At 47.5% G+C, this 21,289-nt stretch overlaps 1 protein-coding gene across 2 annotated transcripts in view; it reads right to left on the bottom strand.

Moving 5' to 3' along the window:
• NCAPD3 (non-SMC condensin II complex subunit D3) overlaps nucleotides 1-21,289 on the bottom strand; it is a 196,370-nt gene that overhangs the window by 112,477 nt on the left and 62,604 nt on the right. For both annotated transcript variants that reach the window (XM_033919103.1, XM_033919104.1), the window contains exons 9-10: nucleotides 15,734-15,806; nucleotides 14,792-14,917 (exon numbers count right to left, since the gene is read on the bottom strand). In XM_033919103.1, the coding sequence (XP_033774994.1) occupies nucleotides 14,792-14,917; nucleotides 15,734-15,806 (199 nt within the window). The remainder of the gene's footprint in view (nucleotides 1-14,791; nucleotides 14,918-15,733; nucleotides 15,807-21,289) is intronic.

Below are 21,289 nucleotides of genomic sequence, written 5' to 3'. Positions count from 1 at the left end.
GTGATCCACACGTCTCTTCATAAAGGACATGTCTGATTTTAGCATTTGGATCTTAGTACTATGGGTTTGGCATTTTATGGTTTCCTTTCTATAGTCTGCTTTTCGTCTGGAGTCTTTTGAGTTTAAAATTACATTTTATGACATTTTTGTGGTTATAATTGTATGACATGTCTAAATCGGTCAAGTTATCCATTCTTTTAATTATTTTTGTCCCCTCATACAGTGGCAGACCGCCCTGGGTGCCAGCCTGCCCTGGGTGCCAGCCCTAGGGAGGCACACAGCCGGCTGGATCCAGAACCTTCTGAGCTGCTCTAAATGGCACCTGCACCTCAGCGCGGCTGCCGTACTTATTCCGAAGCAGAGTCAGCAGCCGCACTGAACTGCAGGAAGGTCCCGCGATGACTGCATTTGCCGCCTCTGCCTCCGGAAGATGTAAGTGACGTCGGAAGGGGTGGACCCGCAGCTGCAGTCATTGTGGAACCTTGCCGCAACTCCCTGCGTCTGCCAGCCCACCCCCTCCAACGTCACTTACATCTTCCAGAGGCAGAGGTAACAGAAGCAGTGGGTGGACTTGATAGGCTATGAGTTATCTAAGAGGGTAAAGTTAGGGGGGTGGGTCATTAGTATGGGCAGACTTGATGGGCTATAGCCCTTTTCTGCCGTCATTTTCTATGTTTCTATTATGGGACCTTGCTGGTTTGGAGGGAGAGAGGAGCATAGAAGGGTGGTGGAGGGAGAAAAAGGGGGTCAGGGTGGTATGGAAGGGTGGTGGAGGGAGAGAAAGGGGGCAGATGCTGATGGAATTTGTGTGCAGGGAAAGGAGAGAAAGACATAAGGGGGAAGGATACTGAATGGAATTGGGTTGAAGGGAAAAAAAGGGGGCAGATGCTGATGGAAGTGGGGGGAAAGGAGAGGAGAGAGTGAAATGCCAGACCATGGGGGTGTGGGAGAGGGAAGGGAAAAAGAGGAGAGATATGCCAGACCACTGGAGGAGGGAAAGGAAGAAGATGGATGCCAGAATAATAGGGGTGAAGGGAGAGATGGAAGTGGAATACAAGGAGAGAAGATGCCATATAGAAGGGGCAGAGAGAGGGTAGACAGTGGATGAAAGGAAGAGAGTGACAAGACTATGAGGAAAGCAGAAATCAGAGAAGACAATGAAGAAAAAAAATTTATATTTATTTATTTTTGTGCTTTAGGGGAGAAGCATCACTGTTCTGTCGTGTTGCATTGTATGCAGAGTCCAGCTTTTTGGCGGTTCAATTTAACCTTTGTCTACATTTTTCTATTTTATCCCCCTTTTACAAAACTGTAGAGCATTTTTTTAGCACCAGCCATGGTGATAATTGCTCAGAATTCTACGAGAGTCTGAGCTGTTACCACCATGGCTAAAAACCACATTACAGTTTTGTAAAAGGGAGAGGGGTTTTAGTTTGTGATTACATATTCCATACTATGCGAAAGTGTTTTCTGTGTTCGAAAGACATGGTTTTCAGTTAGGATTGACCTGTACTAGTCTGGCTTGTTTAGATTTACAATAGGTGTATTATGTACTGCACACTGCAGTATATAAGATGCTGCCTTTTCCTAGGTACACTCTTGTGTGATGTGTGGATTGTTACTAAAAATCATGTTTTTCATACAGATGGGGGGGTGTCAAAAAAAATGATGTGCCTCAGGTGTCACATATGCTAGGTACACTACTGCCTTCATAGTTTATATCTAATCCACAAGCCTGCTTTTAGGACCTACAGGGCATGTATCCCTCTGATTCATGTCAATTTCACTTCTCATGTTATCTTATCCATTCTTTTTATTACAACTGCCCAGATAAGCATCATTCTTTGACGTGATTAGACCTTGAAAACTAATGGCAACAGTGTTCTCCCCAGAATTTTTTCCAGCCATGAAAAACATTTGCTGCATTAAGTGTGCCACAAAAAAATATTTGCTCCGTTTAGTGTGCCGGAGTTATAATAGTTTGAGAGATGCTGCTCTATACCATTTGAAAGAGGGCAAATATCTAATTATTCACTTCTAGAATTGGATACTTCTTAAATTTAATAAAAAAATTATGGAACAAGTGTCAAACCTTAAGAAAGGCAGTCATATTGAGCATTCAGTTCGGAGGAGGGAACGGCCCTCCTCGGCAGACCCACCGTCGTCCCACAAGCCAGCTCCTGCATGGAGCATTACAGCGGCCCCCCCTCCAAGTCCACCGACGATCGGGCCGGCTCCTGCACTGAGTTTTGCAGCGGCCCACTCCTCCCATGAAGGTGTGCGAGCTTGCTCCGCCCCTCCCTTGCCGGGAGCATTCAAATTCAGAGGAGGGAACGGCCCTCCTCTGCAGACCCACCGTCGTTCCACGAGCCAGCTCCTGCACGGAGTTTTGCAGTGGCCCACTCCTCCCATCACAGTGTGCAAGCTTGCTCCACCCCTCCCTTGCCGGGAGCATGCAAGTTCGAAGGAGGGAACGGCGCTTAGCTGTTCGGCGCGTGGCAAAGGCGCATGCCTTAGCGCGTGCCTTTGCGAAGCGACTGAGCGGAGCTTAGCCAAGCTCCCTTACTCCACAGCTCCCCATCTCCTGTAGGCCCATGGACTGGGAAAAAATCTGGTAAGTATTTTCATGACTACTCCAGCTAAACCTTAAGAATGACTTTTCCACTTAAAATAGCTGCATGATTCCTCCAGTCAATTCCCACCCATTCCCTGCATGATTTATTCCACTAGCTCCTCTCTCAAGCCTTTCAGTCTCTTGGATATAAGATGGATCTCTAACTAATTATTTGATTTGGGCCCTCATGGTCTATTGGATCTGCTACAAAAGCAGGTCAGTTGCTGCATTCTTTGCTATCCCTATCCCAGTACTCACAAGATCTCGCCCAGCCAACTCACACCATCTTAGAGCTGATAATCCATCTCTATACAACTGCTCTGAATGGGGCCCCTTCCAAATCCCTGTCGTACCCCCCTCAAAAAAACCCAGCAGACCCTTCTGTAAAAGGCAGCGGAAACTGAGAAAGATTACCTACTCTGTAACCACCAATGCTCCTTACCATCACACTCTTCACGGTTTCTACTTAAACATACGTTCAATTAGGAATAAGTCACAGCTGGTCAAAGATTGGCTGGAAGAAGCCAACTCCGATTTTGTTCTTCTAACGGAAACTTGGTTGGTCGCAGATAACGACATTATTATACGCGACTGCCTGTCTCCTGAATTTTATCTCTACCTAGAAGCAGAGGCAAAGGGGAAGGATTAGCCATCATCCTAAAAGAATCTTTCAAGTCCACAATCCTAGCCTCAAACTCCTCAGTGGACCTCGAAATCATGTCCTGTAAACTCTGGTCAGATCAGTTAGAAGACGCTCTAATAATTACCTTATTCTACATTCCTTCCCAAGAAATGGCCAGCAGCCAAAGACATATTCTACGAATTCCTCCTTACAAATTCTACACTAGACCCACACAACCTACTGACAGGTGATCTAAACACTCACCTAGAGCAGACAGAGCAGGGTGACTCCAAAGATCTAATTTCCTTCATTTCTTCACTCTATTTCTTTGTGCCGCCTCCAGAAAAGACCCATCAAAAAGGCCATCAGCTAGATCTTGTCACTTTTTCCACCAAAGAACCAGCCAATCTCAAGATTTACTGGAACCAAGCCATATGGACCGACTCTCTATGGTCAGACCACCGTTTATGCAGTTTCATATTCTGCTGGCAAGTAAGACGCTCTCCATCCAAACCCATGGTGACAAAAACATAGAAACATAGAAATTGACGGCAGATAAGGGCCACGGCCCATCCAGTCTGCCCACCCTAATGACCCTCTCCTGCCTTTACCCTGCGAATAAATCCCACATGTCAATCCCATTTGGCCTTAAAATCAGGCACGCTGCTGGCCTCAATCACCTGAAGTGGAAGACCATTCCAGCGATCAACCACCCTTTCGGTGAAAAAGAATTTCCTGGTGTCACCGCGCAGTTTCCCGCCTCTGATTTTCCACGGATGTCCTCTTGTTGCCGTGGGACCCTTGAAAAAGAAGATATCCTCCTCTGCATCGATGCGGCCCATGAGATACTTGAATGTCTCGATCATGTCTCCCCTCTCTCTGTGCTCCTCGAGCGAGTATAGCTGTAATTTATCTAACCATTCTTCGTACGGGAGATCCTTCAGTCCCGAGACCATCCGGGTGGCCATTCTCTGGACCGATTCCAGCCTCAGCACATCCTTACGGTAATGCGGCCTCCAGAATTGCACACAGTATTCCAGGTGAGGTCTCACCATGGATCTATACAAAGGCATAATGACTTCAGGCTTACGGCTGACGAAACCCCTGCTTATGCAACCTATGATTTGTCTTGCCTTGGAAGAAGCTTGCTCCACTTGATTGGCAGCCTTCATGTCCTCACTGACGATCACCCCTAAGTCTCGTTCTGCAACCGTTCTTGTTAGGATCTCGCCATTAAGGGTATAAATCCTGCATGGATTTTGGGTACCCAGGTGCATAACTTTGCATTTTTTGGCATTGAAGCTGAGCTGCCATGTCTTAGACCAGTTCTCTAGTAAGAGTAGATCGTGCATCATATTGTCGGGCATTGAATTTTTATCTATTGTGCTTTTGCCCACTACATTGCTTAGTTTGGCGTCATCGGCAAATAATGTTATCTTACCTCGGAGCCCTTCTGCCAAGTCCCTTATAAAGATATTGAATAGTATCGGGCCCAAGACAGATCCCTGGGGCACTCCACTGATCACCTCCGTCATTTCAGAGGGGGTGCCGTTCACCATTACCCTTTGAACCCTACCTCTAAGCCAGTTACCAACCCACTTCATCAATGTGTCGCCCAATCACATGGAACTCATCTTGCTTAGCAACCTGCGATGAGGTACGCTATCGAATGCTTTGCTAAAGTCCAGGTATACGATGTCCAGGGACTCTCCAACATCTAGCTTCCCCGTCACCCAGTCAAAGAAGCTGATCAGGTTGGATTGGCAGGATCTCCCCTTAGTAAATCCATTATGACGGGGATCCCGTAGGTTCTCTTCATTCAGGATCGTATCTAATTGGTGTTTGATAAGAGTTTCCATTAGTTTGCTCACTATTGATGTGAGACTCACTGGTCTGTAGTTTGCCGCTTCTGTCTTGGAGCCTTTCTTGTGGAGTGGAATGACGTTAGCCTTCTTCCAGTCCAACGGGACGCTACCTGAACTAATGGAGAGGTTGAAGAGCGCTGACAGCGGCTCCGCCAAGACATCACTCAACTCCCTGAGCACCCTGGGGTGCAGGTTGTCTGGTCCCATTGCCTTGTAAATCTGGAGCTTCGACAGCTCAGCGTAGACACTGTTGGGCGTAAATTTGAAATCGCTAAATGGGTCAACTGAGTCAGCCCTTGTCTGTAGCTGAGGGTCATGCCCCGGTGCTTCTCGGGTGAAGACAGAGGAGAAATATTCATTTAACAGTTGGGCTTTTTCTGAGTCCTTTTCCACATAGTCTCTGTCTGGTTTCCTAAGACGTACTATTCCCCCTAAACAAATGGTAGCTAGCAGAGGTATGGTGAACCCAATAGAATTCTGGTCACACTGACTTATCTTCTAGCCCAGACTCAGATTCCTTCTCGGCAGACTCTTGGACCAACATGAGTACGCAAATACTAAACAAAATGGCCCCCACTAAACTAAGAAAAATAAGAAACAAGAATCTGGATGGCTGGTACGATACCAAGTTACGAAATATGAAACGGGGAGTTAAGGAAACTCGAAAGACAATGGTTGAAATCAGGGAACAGCGTGAGATCATCAAATTGGAGCCTAAAATTAATGAATACAAAAACTAATATTAAAGAAACGCCTCAAACTTCTACGCCCCAAAAAATTGGATCGCCGAACACCAACAGTAGAATCTCTTTAAACTAGTCAACTATCTCTATGACATACAAGCCTTATCCTGTCCTACCCTCGATTCCCCTCCATCTGCAGATGATGTGGCTGAATTTTTCAACAACAAAATCATCAATTTGAAATCCAACTAGCGGGCTCCTCAACCAACCATTTGAACTACCCGGTTGCCCAACACAAAGACGACCCTAGGGTAGATATGGCCTGGAATAACTTCACTACACCATCCTGGCAACAATTCTCCAAATACTACGCGAAATACGCCATTTCCTACTGCAGATTAGACTGCTGCCCTCCAAACATTATGAAAGTCGCTCCAATCTCTTTCAAAGCCAAGTTATACAACTGGCTCTCCTCTCTCTTACTAACCGGTACTTTCCTCTCTTACTAGGCCAGATCTTGATCACCCCAATCGTAAAAAACCCTAGAGAATCTACCAAACTGACATCTAATTACAGACCAATTGCAAGCACTCCCCTATTCGTCAAGCTAATGGAAGGACTGGTCAATCAGGATCTAGTAATGTATCTGGACAAATTTAGCATATTGCATGACAATCAGTCTGATTTTCATTCCGGATTCAGCACCGAAACTGTCATGGCATCACTACTAGACTTCCTCCATACCGTATTCAGTCAGAGTACAAGTGCTCTTATTCTGTAACTAGATCTAAGTAGTGCCTTCGATCTAGTTGACCATGCTATTCTAATTGCCTGTCTGGACGTCAACTGGTCTTCAGGTAACGTATTAAAATGGTTTCAGGGGTTTTTGAGCAAACAGTCATATCAAGTATACAGTGACAATAAAAAATCTTTTAGTTGGGTTAACTCCTGTGGAGTCCTGCTGGGCTCTCCTCTTTCCCCACATTGTTCAACATCTACCTTGCCTCATTGGGGAACTTACTACAAAGCTTAAAAGGTTAAATTTTATATCTATGCTGACGATATCACCATTGTTATTCCCCTTACTACTCTGACCTCCGAGACAAAGATTCATCTATCATCCATTCTAAAGGAAATCGAACGATGGATGACCGATTTCAAATTGAAGCTCAACATCGACAAAACTAAATTTTTCCTGGCGAGCCCTAACGACAAAATCAAAGACTCTTCGATCTCCTTGAATGGTCAGAACTTCCCTTATTGACCACTCCATTAAAATCCTGGGAGTCACCCTGGACTGCCACCTCACTCTAAATGCACACACAGACTTACTAGTTAAAAAATGCTTCTCGGTTCTATGGAAACTCAGAACCATCAAAAAATACTTTGATGCACCATCCTTCCGCTTACTGGTTCAATCTTCCATCCTGAGTTTGCTCGATTACTGCAACATTATTTACTTGGGTTCCTTCAAAAAAAACATTCTAAGACTAAGAGTCATTCAAAATTTGGCAGTTCGTCTGATCTTTAGGCTGAAAAAATGGGAACACATAAGCCCCTACTATCAAAGACTCCATTGGCTGCCCCTAGAGGCGTGAATCCTGTTTTAAGTTTGCTTATCTATGTTATAAATCAATATTTGGTCTGGTCCCCACCTACCTGGTTTCCCACTTCAATCTGGCAAGTTATCTTAGGCCCACACGAAGAATACATCTGTTCACCTATCTGACAATAAAAGCCTGCCACTACAAAAGATTCTTGGACAGAACTCTTGCCTTCCAGGCAGGCAAATGGAACGACTGGCTTAGTAACGTTTTCGCACTCTCTTCTTCTTACTTCAATTTTAGAAAACTATTAAAAATGAGTCTGTTCAATCAATTTGTTAACTAAGAATCTACTCAGCACTTCTTATTCAATCCAGTAACCCTAAGAACTCTATAGCTTTCACATTCTTTATTATGTAAGATTGTATTGCTGACTTTGATTGTAACCACTTCGCTGATTGTCCAGTGCCTCAAACTTATATGGCTTTGGTGATATATAAGAATAAAAATTATTATTATTATTATTATTAATAATTAATACAAATAGTACACATTTAGGGCTCCTTTTACTAAGCTGCGATAGCAGTTTTACCGTGTGCTTAGCTCGCACAGAATTACCGCACATGCTAGACGCTAACGCCAGCAATGAGCTGGCGTTAGTTCTAGCCGTGTAACGTGGAAATTCTGCACGCGCTAAACACGCTATTGCAGCTTAGTAAAAGGAGCCCTTAATTTTTCCCACCACCAAATTTCGCCATCCTGCCCCACCCGGCTACTTTTTCATGCCACCCGACTGGAAAAAATTTCTGGGGAGAACACTGGGAACCATTATAATACCATTCCTGAAATTCCTATTTCAGCTAGTCTATTTAGCAGCAGAATATGGTTGATTGTGTCAAATGCTGCTGAGATAGCAAACTGTGGTAGTAACATTTGTTTACCCATGCTTAATGCTGACCTAACTCTCAAAGTCAGGTCAATTAAGCATGTTTCTGTACTGTTATCATTTCTGAATCCATGTTGGGAGGGTAATATTAAATTCCATTTTGCAATATAATCTTTTAGTTGGGTAGCAACTACAAATGCTATCAACTTAGTCAAGGATGGAATGCTTGCTACCGGTCTGTAGCTTGGCATAGTTCTACGTCTGCTCCTTTAGGGGTAGGTTTAAGTAGATTTTCCACAAATTCCTCTGAGAACCATCCTTGCCTGCAAAGGAAGCGGTGGGATCGTTGGATGACCATGGAATAAAGGGAGCATTAAAGGAGGACAAAGCAATTGCCGACAAGCTGAACACATTTTTTTGAGTCTGTATTTACCGAAGAAGATGTACACAGCATACCGGAACCCATCAGGCTATATGCTGGAAACGAAGACGGAAAGCTGACAGGATTGACGGTCAGTCTAGAGGAGGTATGTAGGCAGATTGATAAGCTTAAGAGCGATGGCATCCATCCGAAGGTCATCAAGGAACTGAAAGGGACCATAGTTGAACTGCTTCAACTAATAGCCAATCTGTCGATAAAATCAGGAAAGATTCCCGAAGACTGGAAGGTGGCAAATGTTAACGCCGATCTTCAAGAAAGGTTCGAGGGGAGATCCGAGAAACTATAGACCGGTGAGTCTGACTGGGAAAAATGGTAGAGTCGCTGATAAAGGTCCGCATCGTTGATCACCTTGATGGACACAGGCTTATGAGGACCAGTCAGCATGGTTTTAGCAAAGGCAGATCGTGTTTGACGAACTTGCTGCACTTCTTTGAGGGAGTAAATAGACAAGGGCGACCCGGTCAACATTGTATATCTGGATTTTCAGAAGGCGTTTGACAAGGTTTCGGATGAACAACTACTTCAGAAAACTGCGAGCCATGGAATAGAGGGTGAAATACTCATGTGGATTAAAAACTGGCTGGATCATATAAACAGAGTGGGGGTGTAATGGACAAAACTCAGACTTGAAGAGCGTCACCAGTGGGGTGCCGCAGGGCTCGGTGCTTGGATCTGTGCTCTTCAACATCTTTATAAATGATCTAGACCAATGGTTCCCAACCCTGTCCTGGAGAACCATTAGGCCAAATGGGTTTTCAAGATAACCCTAATGAATATGCATGGAGCAGATTTGCATGCATGCCACTTCCATTATATGCAAATCTCTCTCATGCATATTCATTAGGGCTAGCCTGAAAACTCGACTGGCCTGGTGGTCCTCAAGGACAGGGTTGGGAGCCACTGATTTAGACATTGGTACGACGAGTGAGGTGATTAAATTTGCGGACGATACAAAGTTATTCAGAGTAGTGAAGACACAGGGGGATTGTGAAGATCTGCAAACGTGACATAATCAGGCGCGAGGAATGGGCATCAACATGGCAGATGAGGTTCAACGTGGATAAGTGTAAAGTGATGCATGTAGGTAACAAAAATCTCATGCACGAATACAGGATGTCCGGGGCAGTAATTGGGAAGACCTCCCAGGAAAGACTTAGGGAGTTATGATTGACAGGTCGATGAAGCTGTCCACGCAATGTGCGGCAGCGGCAAAAAGGCGAACAGAATGCTAGGAATGATAAAGAAGGGAATCACGAACAGATCGGAGAAGGTTATCATGCCACTGTATCATGGTGCGCTCTCATCTGGAGTACTGCATCCAGCAATGGTCGCTGTACATGAAGAAGGACATGGCACTACTCGAAAGAGTCCAGAGAAGAGCGGCCAAGATGGTTAAGGGGCTGGAGGAGTTGCGGTACAGTGAAAGATTAGAGAAACTGGGCCTTTTCTCCCTTGAACAGAGGAGATTGAGAGGGGACATGATCAAAACATTCAAGGTACTGAAGGGAATAGACTTAGTAGATAAGGACAGATTGTTCACCCTCTCCAAGGTAGGGAGAACGAGAGGACACTCTCTAAAATTGAAAGGGGATAGATTCCATATGAATGTAAGGAAGTTCTTCTTCACTCAGAGAGTGGTAGAAAACTGGAACGCTCTTCCGGAGTCTGTCATAGGGGAAAACATCCTCCAGGGATTTAAGACAAAAGTTAGTCAAGTTCCTGCTGAACCAGAATTTACGCAGGTAGGGCTAGTCTCAGTTAAGGCGCTGGTCTTTGACCAAGGGCTGCCGCGTGAGCAGACTGCTGGGCACGATGGACCACTGGTCTGACCCAACAGCGGCAATTCTTATGTTCAAGTTCACTTAACACTTCACTGCCTCAGGTACAAAATAAGTATCTATCTGAAAATATGTAAACCACTTTGATTGTAACCACATAGAAAAAGTAGTATATCAAGTTCCAACCCCTTTAACTCCTTACAGTGAAATACATAATGTTTCAAGCGCATAACCAAATGTAGTTTGAAGAAGTATTACAACCAGAACAAAAGAAGTCATCCTGCCGTTGTATCGGGCAATGGTGCGCCCGCACCTGGAGTACTGTGTTCAGTATTGGTCACCGTACCTTAAGAAGGATATGGCAATACTTGAGAGGGTCCAGAGGAGAGCAACACGAATGATTAAGGGCATGGAAAACCTTTCATACACTGAAAGTTTGGAGAGGCTGGGGCTCTTCTCCCTGGAAAAGCGGAGACTCAGAGGAGACATGATAGAGACCTACAAGATCATGAAGGGCATAGAGAAAGTAGAGAGAGAGATTCTTCAAACTTTCAAAACATACAAGAACAAGAGGGCATTCAGAAAAATTGGAAGGGGATAGATTCAGAACAAATGCTAGGAAGTTTTTCTTTACCCAGCGTGTGGTGGACACCTGGAATGCGCTTCCAGAGGATGTAATAGGACAGAGTACAGTACTGGAGTTCAAGAAAGGATTGGACAATTTCCTGCTAAAGAAAGGGATAGAGGTGTATAGATAGGGGGCTACTGCGCAGGTCCTGGACCTGTTGGGCTGCCGCGTGAGCGGACCGCTGGGCACGATGGACCTCAGGTCTGACTCAGTGGAGGCATTGCTTATGTTCTTATAAAGCTCTCTTTGAACAACTGCCTTGATATAAGATTTCATTAAAAGCGTTGGCTCTAAAAGTACTCCTATACCCTCAACTTGTATTAAAAATTGACCACTCGTTTCAGGTGACTAATAATACCAACCAAAGTTGGTATTATAGTCACCCTGATAAATTATACAGTTTAAGGGTTTCAATGCTATTTGTTATTTATTTATAGTACTTACTAGTCTTTAAGCCCGTTACATTAACGGTTGCTAGAATAGAGTGTCTGTCTGTCTGTTTCTTTCTCTTTCTCTTGGCCGCTGTCTGTGTCCTTCTGTCTAGTCTCCCCCCCCCCCCCGAGCAAAGCTGTCTGCCCCCAGAACACATCTCCCACCCAAAGCAGCCCCTTTTCCCTCTCCCTATCTCTCCATGGCCCCTTCTGTCTTCTCCCCAGAGTAAAACTGTCTGTCCCCAGCACACCCCCCCCCCAAAGCAGCCCCCTTTCCCTCTCCCTATCTCTCCATGGCCCCCTTTCCCTCTCCTCTGGCCCCTGAATTAATCCCCCTGCTTACCTCCCTCCATCCCGGCATCTTCTGGCCTGCTCCTCTTCAAAGCAGGCCGCGATCGTGGTGGCCGGCCCCAGCGAACTTCGCAGACCGCTCCCCAACCCGGAAGCACGTTCCCCCCTGACGCGATCCCGTGCGTCAGAGGGAACGTGCTACCGAGGCCTGAAAGCGGTCCATGAGGCCCGCCAAAGCCGGCCACGATCGCAGGCTGCCCCGAAGAGGAGGATCAGCGGCAGCGACAGCAGCGGTGAGCGAGGGCGGGAGGTATGGTCCAGCTTGCTTCGGGTTGGTGAGGTGAGGGCAGGAGGTCTGTTGAGCTTCCTTCGGGTTGGTGAGGGCGGGAGGAGGTGAGTGGCCAGAGTGATCATTGGCCGGGTTCTAAAATGGAACACAGCCACGGATCACACACTACGGCCGCAGTAATCACGCTTTTTTAAAAGCGCATGCGCCACTAACCTTTTATTATATTGGATAGCCCACACTATCCAAAGATCTAGGCAGGTTAACAGAATAGACATACACAAATCAAAATACAAAAAAAAATGAATCCATAAAGAACAAATCATTGAAAATATGAGAACAGTAATGCAATATAAATAATATAAATTGTGTGTTATCTAATGCTGTATCACTGAAACACAGTAAGAAACATGATCTAAGTTTCAGACAGTGAATCACCAACTGGAATAAAAACAAAGGTAAATCATTGGCATACAGGCAGAAGCCATATTAATCTTGATCATCACAGATAATGCTGAACCATGAGGTACACCCTTAAACAAAAGAAAACCAATTGGAACAATTTTCATTAGCAATTAACTTGCTGAATCATTTACCGTATTTTCGCGGATATAACGCGCACCCGTGTAAAACGCGCACACGGGTATAGCGCGCAGAAACCACAATATTATGTATAAAAACTTTTGTATACCGCGCTCACTGGTATAACGCGCATGCTGCCCGACTGTCCTTTCGCCCGCCCCGACTCTCCTCTGGCCACCCCGACTCTGCTTTCGCCCGCCCCGACTCTCCTCTGGCCACCCCGACTCTCCTTTCGCCCGCCCCGACTCTCCTCTGGCCACCCCGACTCTCCTTTCGCCCTCCCCGACTCTCCGTGCGCTGTCCCGACTCTCCGTTTACCCGCCCTGCCCTGCCCCCCCCCCGGCAGGACCACTCGCACCCCCACCCCGAAGGACCGCCGACTCCCCGACAATATCGGGCCAGAAGGGAGCCCAAACCCTCCTGGCCACGGCGACCCCCTACCCCCACCACGCCCGACGCCCGATTCACCCCCCCAGCAGGACCGCTCGCACCCCCACCCCGAACGACCGCTCGCACGCGCTCCCACCCGCACCCGCGATCGGAGCAAGAGGGAGCCCAAGCCCTCTTGCCCGGCCGACTCCCCGACAATATCGGGCCAAGAGGGAGCCCAAACCCTCCTGGCCACGGCGACCCCTACCCCCACCCCGCACTACATTACGGGCAGGAGGGATCCCAGGCCCTCCTGCCCTCGACGCAAACCCCCCCCCCTCCCTCCAACGACCGCCCCCCCCAAGAACCTCCGACCGCCCCCCCCAGCCGACCCGCGACCCCCCTGGCTGACCCCCACGACACCCCCACCCCCCTTCCCCGTACCTTTGCTAGTGGGCCGGACAGACGGGAGCCAAACCCGCCTGTCCGGCAGGCAGCCAACGACGGAATGAGGCCGGATTGGCCCATCCGTCCCAAAGCTCCGCCTACTGGTGGGGCCTAAGGCGCGTGGGCCAATCAGAATAGGCCCTGGAGCCTTAGGTCCCACCTGGGGGCACGGCCTGAGGCACATGGTGGGCCCATGTGCCTCAGGCCACGCCCCCAGGTGGGACCTAAGGCTCCAGGGCCTATTCTGATTGGCCCACGCGCCTTAGGCCCCACCAGTAGGCGGAGCTTTGGGACGGATGGGCCAATCCGGCCTCATTCCGTCGTTGGCTGCCTGCCGGACAGGCGGGTTTGGCTTCCGTCTGTCCGGCCAACTAGCAAAGGTACGGGGAAGGGGGGGTGGGGGTGTCGTGGGGGTCGGCCAGGGGGGTCGCGGGTCGGCTGGGGGGGCGGTCGGAGGTTCTTGGGGGGGCGGTCGTTGGAGGGAGGGAGGGGGGTTTGCGTCGAGGGCAGGAGGGCCTGGGATCCCTCCTGCCCGTAATGTAGTGCGGGGTGGGGGTAGGGGGTCGCCGTGGCCAGGGAGGGTTTGGGCTCCCTCCTGGCCCGATATTGTCGGGGAGTCGGCCGGGCAAGAGGGCTTGGGCTCCCTCTTGCTCCGATCGCGGGTGCGGGTGGGAGCGCGTGCGAGCGGTCGTTCGGGGTGGGGGTGCGAGCGGTCCTGCTGGGGGGGGGTGAATCGGGCGTCGGGCGGGGTGGGAACTATGTGGGAAAAACTTTTGTATACCGCGCTCACGCGTATAACGCGCGAGGGGTATGGCGCGGTAGGTAAAAACGCGTATAACGCGCGCGTTATATCCGCGAAAATACGGTATTAGTGATGTGCAGGCAGCAAAAAATTTTGTTTTCTGTTCTTTTCAAGTTTTTATGTTTAAGATTTTTTTCTTTTCATAAACATTTGATGCATGCTGTTTTAACTTCAAGTTTTGTAGCTTAACACACATTGACTGTGAGCCCACTAGGGACAGAGGAAGTACCTGTTTATAATATATGTAAACAGCTTTGGCTGTACCATAGAAAGGAACAAATCAAATCTATGACCCTTTACCTTCATAGGATAATATATGCTTAAATCAATTTACCATGCCATGAATTTAAGGTGTACTAACAAACAAGCATCCCTATCACTTACCCATGCCAGAAATTTTATTTTCTTTAAAAATCTCCCCAAATCTACTTAACAATCACAGCTATAGATGACCAAACTACAGCACATATTGATCAGAGAAGACCAAAGATATGCTTAAGAAGGTACCAAAGGTTTCTCACCTTTGTATTTTTTGAGTACTTGTAAAGCCAAGCAATGAATCCAGCATATTCTACACAAGGCAGCTTACATAAGAGCTTCACCAAGGCCTGAGCTGCATGAGTACGATATTCAGACTTATCTGGGGACTGAAACAGAAAAGCAGAGAAAAACACTATATATTGCTAGCAGACTGTTCTCTAGCATTATACTACTTGACCTAGCCAAGACAATTATATCAAGGTAAAGTCTTCATTCTTTCAGTGAGTTATAGATTACACTTCTCCCTCCCTATCTGCGGGGGTTAGGGGCACAAATAGGGAAAAATCGCAAATAACTTTTGGTCAGCTCTGACCCACCCCCGGACCTTACCCCTTACCTGGTGGTCCAGTGGCACGCGGGGCAGGAGCAATCTTCCTACCCTCCTGCCCCGTACAGAGCCGTGCTGCTGAGTTCCTGTGGTTTCACGAGACTACAACAGAACTCCCTGTTGTAGTCTCGTGAGACCACGGGAACTCAGCAGCATGGCTCTGCACGGGGCAGGAGTGTAGGAAGATCGCTTCTGCCCCGCATCACCACTAGACCACCAGGTAAGGTCCATGCCACTTCCAATTGCCTCCCTGCCACCTCCAATCGACCTCCCTGCCTTCGATCGCCTCCCTCCAAGTCCCGAGGCCGTTTTTCTCAGGGGGGAGGGGGGACCTGGTGAAAAAACACAGATAATCGAAACCACTAACATCGAAACTATGAATAGGGAGGGGGAAGTGTAGAGGCACCAATATATGATGGAAGATGAGTTAACAGGATGAAACAGCATCTTGGGACATTTGAAAGCATGGAGGGTGACTGTCCCAGAATACACAATAGAAAGAAAACTAGATGTAGGCATAAACTAGAAAAATGAAGGTCCTAGAAAAGGTTCATTGTGATAGATAAGAACTGAGCTTTAGAATGGTAAAGTATACCTTGGCACAAATGTGCTGCAGCAAGATGTGGAATAATGGAAGGATAGCTTCCTTCAGCTCATCTACCAGATGACTACAAAAAAAATGATTCTGTCAATGTTATGTTATTAGAGATTTGTATCCCACCTTATCCCCAAACAGGTTCAGAGTAGAGAATGACACGGTGACGGTTTTACCCGCGGCCACACGCATTTAAGCCGCGGCTGTCACCGCCGAAAACGGGGAAGACAACTAGCAGTCGCTGCGGTGACGGGGACAAGGCCATTCACCGACCGCGGAAACGGTGAACAGGTTTGTCCCCGCGGGCCAATGTACCCCCCTTCTAGGAACCGCTACTACGGCTGCAAGTCTCCCCTCCCCCAGCGATCACGGCAGGAGGGCACCCAACCCCTCTGTAGACCCCTCCAACGGCCCTCCCGACAATTCGCAGCAGAAGGGTACCCAACCCCTCCTGCCGGTCCTCCCAATGGCCTCCCTAAGATCGCCGGCAGGAGGGTACCCAACCCCTCCTGCTGGACCCCCCCCCAACGAACCCTCCCACCCCGGAACCCCCTTAGTCTTACTTTCCAAGTTGGACCGGACAGCTCCTCGCTCGTCTGACCAGCAGGCCTGCCTCCGTCCAAATGAGGCAGGCCCGCCCTCCCCCTCCCTGCCTAACCCACAGGATCCTAGGGCCTGATTGGCCCAAGCACCTAAGGCCCCTCTATAGCGGGAGTGGCTTTAGGTGCCTAGACCAATCAGGCCCTAGGATCCTGTGGGTTGGGCAGGGTAGGGGCGGGCCCGCCTCATTTGGACGGAGAGGCAAGCCTGCTGGCCATACGTGTGAGGAGCCGTCCGGTCCAACTTGGAAAGTAAGACTAAGGGGGTTCCGGGGTGGGAGGGTTCGTTGGGGGGGGGGGTCCAGCAGGAGGGGTTGGGTACCCTCCTGCCGGCGATCTTAGGGGAGGCCATTGGGAGGACCGGCAGGAGGGGGTGGGTACCCTTCTGCTGCGATTGTCGGGAGGGCGGTGGGGGGGTCTACAGGAGGGGTTGGGTGCCCTCCTGCCGTGATCGCTGGGGGGAGGGGAGACTTGCAGCCGTAGCCGCTAGTCACTATGCTAATCACGGCAGGGAGATCTTTGCCGCGATTAGGTACAGCGGCCGCGTCTAATTACCATATAGGCTAACATTGTAGCATTTAAAGTACATGTCGTGTTTGTTTTTGCATTGCTAGCCCCAGGGGTGGTGGAAGATTAGTGATTGAAAAACTGTATGAAAAATAACTTTTAAATTTAGTGATCAAATGTGTCAGTTTTGAGGAATTTATATTAATTAATTTTTTCTCTGCGTGTTTTGTTTTTGTATAGTTATTAACTAATATTTAACTAAGTTTTAAAGTTTTAAAGATGTTTCCTTTATACGTAAATAAAGAAAAGTGAATGGGATTGCAGTGGCGGTGTACGGGGCGGTGAATGGGGTGGCAGTGGCGGTGACGGGGCGGTGACGGGGATGGTGAGACGGGGACGGGGCGGTGACGGGGATGGTGAGACGGGGACGGGGCGGGTGATCGGGGACCAATTTTTTCACCGTGTCATTCTCTAGTTCAGAGCTGGTCATATTACAAAACAATAGATTCATCCATCTAAATATAATTAACACCACACACACACAAAGAGAAAAATCATAACCTTATTTAAAAAGAGAAATTAGGTTCTTACCTGATAATTCTCTCTTTTAGTCTCTCCAGAACGACACAGCTCAGATGGGTAATAGCTCACCATGACCAGAAAGTGGAGACTGAGAAACTTTTGGCTGAAGTATAAGTGGGCTGTGTTTCCCAAATTCCAACAATCTGCCAAAGAGCCAAGCAGAACCAAGAAACTAATAACTGTGAATTATAGCAGCAACAACCTCCTAGGAGAGAAAACAACTAACATAGAAACACTGTTGGATATTGAATAGGATAAGGGCATTCTGAAACGTCCCCCACAGATCACCTGCTACGCCAGACAAACCAAAGGCCACTGTTCTTTTTTTTGTTGTTGTTTTTAAGCTCCCCAACATACCAAAAAAAGAACACAAGATCCCGTAGAAAAAACCCACACTTCACATGAATCCCGAACACCACTGACAGGGCAGGGGCTGTGCAGGTCTGGAGACTAAAAGAAAGAAAATTAGTACAAAAAAATCTAATTTCTCCTTCTTTAATCATCTCCCCAGACCGGCACAGCTCACTGTTGGGATGTACCAAAGCAGTATCCATCATGGGAGGGACTCCTAAAGGGCCACCACAAGCACATGCTCCCCGAACACTGTGTCCCGATGTCCACTGGCACTGGGTGCCTGAACATCCACATTATATAAGGAATGGAGAGAAGACCATACCACCACTTAACAGATATCTTCCTGGTGGAGACACCAGGGAAGACTCTGCCCAAGAAGATGCCTGACCCTGAGTAGAATGGTCACCCCAGGTGCAGGATTTGGACTCTCCCATCCCTTTTGGGGGTTAATTCATCACACTCTCCGTTAGTGGCTACAGTCTTCTAATCTGGTACAGGGTGAAGAGCTCAGTGTCTCGGTCGCTCAGCTCAGGGCAGCAGGTCTCCGGAGAACCTGGATTCCCTAGATCAATGTTCTGGAGACCAGCGCTATCCGGTTAGAGTTGCTAGCGTTCCAGATGATGTTGAAGGGCAAGTCTATTCAGGATCTCTTGGACAATGCTAGAGCGGTGGCTTATGTCAATCGTCAGGGGGGAAATCAGCAGTCGTCTGGTGATGCAGGAGGCTGCTCTGCTCATGGTGTGGGCAGAGACTCATCTTCAGGATATCTTGACTTCCCACATAGCAGAAGTGGAGAATGTCCAGGCAGACTTCCTCAGTCATCACATGCTAGATCCCAGAGAGTGGTGTCTCGGTCCTGCAGCCTTCGAGTTGATTGTGTAGTCTTGGGGTCCGCCGGTCATGGACCTGATGGACTCCAGAAGATTGATCCACTGGTCCAGGGAAGCCACCATCGATCCCAAGACTGGAGAAAAACCTGCACCCGTGGACACCGGGAAGACATCAGAAGATGAATCTGAGATGCAACTTGACCACTCGGGCCTCTGGCAGGAAGACCTTTCCCAAGCTGGTGTCGAAAAGAACCCCAAGGTACTCCAGGCGCTGAGACAGAGCCAACCAGCTCTTGGACAGGTTGACTACCCTTCCCAGTGACTGCACAAACTCCACAACCCGAGCCGTAACTCGGGAACTCTCCTGAAAAGGACTTTGCTCGGATCAATCAGATTGTCCAGATAAGGATGAACCAGAATGCCCTCCTTGCGCAAGGTCACCACCATCTCAATTTTTGGATACTTCATGTTCCACAAGGACCAATCATCAGACTCACGGTCAAGGACATGCTCGGGCTACCGAAAACAAGCCCGAGCTCCAGACTGCACACAAACCGCCACCTGAACCACAAGGGCAGCGACATCAAATTCTGCTTGAGGGACTCCCAACCTACGCTCCTCAGTGTCCCTCAAAGCTGAGCTGCCCTCAATGGGCACCGTATGTTGTTTCACGATGGCCGAGACCACTGCATCCACCACTGGCAACTTCAAGGTATCCTATTCCTGAGAGGGATACAGGCGAGCCATAGAGCATGCAAAACGAAAGGGCGCCTCTGGCGCTTTCCACTGCGCAAACACAATATCCAGAATATCATGATGCATAGGAAAAGAGTGGGATGTTGAGCAGATCCCCTGAAGCAAAGGATCTGCCACACACAGGGCTCCTTCGCGTCTTCCTCGAAATGCAACACCGATGAGACCTGAAGCTCCTAGAGCTCTTCCCACAGAAAGAGGCGCACCACCAACGCATCCTCGCCAGCTGACGGAGCTGAAACTAACCATTTTCAGGTAAGACTGGCACAACTTACCACACCTGCTAAGAGTGAGAAAAGACTGGTCAGACTAGAAGTAAGCACAGCTATTAGTATTAGAGTTAAAGTTCTGCCTCAGTCTCTACTTGCTGGTCATGGTGAGCTATTACCCATCAGTAAACTGTACTGGTCTGGAGAGATGCTAAAGAAATAGCTGATTAAAGGCTGCATTCTTTGAATAAAGAATAGCCGTGGCCTTGGACACCTAAAGGAGCCTTTCCAGGACTTCCCAGTGGTCCATTAACATTTTATTAATGTCCTGGTGAGAGGAAACCTAATATCATTCAGTCAATGTATTTTCAATATCAAAAAGATTCCTCTCTCTATCTTTTGGGGCGTCAGACATGCCAATTGTTCGCCTCAATTTTTGGCGATACAACAGTTTTAGTGGCTATGGCTGTGGCTTCTTCATTCGCCCACTTGCTGAAGATTTTTAACGTTTTTTTATATATTTTTTAAATTTTTATATATAAAGTGCTTTATGCTTTATGTTTTCATAAATAATTATAATGAAATAACTTATCTTAAAAAGCGTTGTTTCCTTAGTAAGATCGGGTCAGGGACCTGTCAAATCGACATGTGACATGTTTCGCCGTAAGGCTTTTTCAAGATTAAGTCCCCCTTTTTTTTGTTTATCTGACCATCCCGATGCTCCAGTTTTTTGATCTTTGTTAGATCAAAAAACTGGAGCATCGGGATGGTCAGATAATGGTCAGGATAAACAAAAAAAAGGGGGACTTAATCTTGAAAAAGCCTTACGGCGAAACATGTCACATGTCGATTTGACAGGTCCCTGACCCGATCTTACTAAGGAAACAACGCTTTTTAAGATAAGTTATTTCATTATAATTATTTATGAAAACATAAAGCATAAAGCACTTTATATATAAAAATTTTAAAAATATATAAAAAAAACGTTAAAAATCTTCAGCAAGTGGGCGAATGAAGAAGCCACAGCCATAGCCACTAAGACTGTTGTATCGCCAAAAATTGAGGCGAACAATTGGCATGTCTGACGCCCCAAAAGATAGAGAGGAATATTTTTGATATTGAAAATACATTGACTGAATGATATTAGGTATACTACACAGGTCAATGTAGAGGCTATTGACTGATATATTTACTTATACTGGTGAGAGGAAAAGCATGCGGTCTGAGCCTTAGTGCTGCTCATGAGTGAGCACTGGGTAACTGAGGTTTATGGAGTCTCTATCTTTAAGTATCCTGGCCCGAGGAGTAAATCCCATCTAATTTTGAGCTAAATCGACGTGTTTTAGAGGCAGATAGAGGTTTTTATCTCCAAATCAGGAAATCCAAGATGGCCACTGCAGCAGCGATTTTAGCACCAAAAATGGCCTATGGGAGCTACACTGAGGGTCAAATTTAATGATTTTAGGGGCAGGGGAACCTGGCTATTGCCCTAGACCCCCCTCAAAAAAAAAAATAAACCACAAAACTTTTTTTTTTTTTTTTTACATACAACCCCCTTTTCCCCATTTGTTTTTAACGCTGTCAGCCTTGTACTCACTGCCATGTGGGTACTGGGAGCTACCTGTACTGAAGCTGCACTTAAGCTTATTGAGAGAACTTCTGCCTCAAACAAGCCTAGAAACTGAACTGCCTGTGTGACTGCCTCTCAGACACCACGATTGA

The sequence above is a fragment of the Geotrypetes seraphini genome, chromosome 13 (genome assembly GCF_902459505.1).
Source record: "Geotrypetes seraphini chromosome 13, aGeoSer1.1, whole genome shotgun sequence".
In the NCBI taxonomy this organism is placed as follows: domain Eukaryota; kingdom Metazoa; phylum Chordata; class Amphibia; order Gymnophiona; family Dermophiidae; genus Geotrypetes; species Geotrypetes seraphini.
The sequence above is the reverse complement of the archived record's forward strand: the minus strand, read 5'-3'. Positions and strand labels throughout refer to the sequence as shown.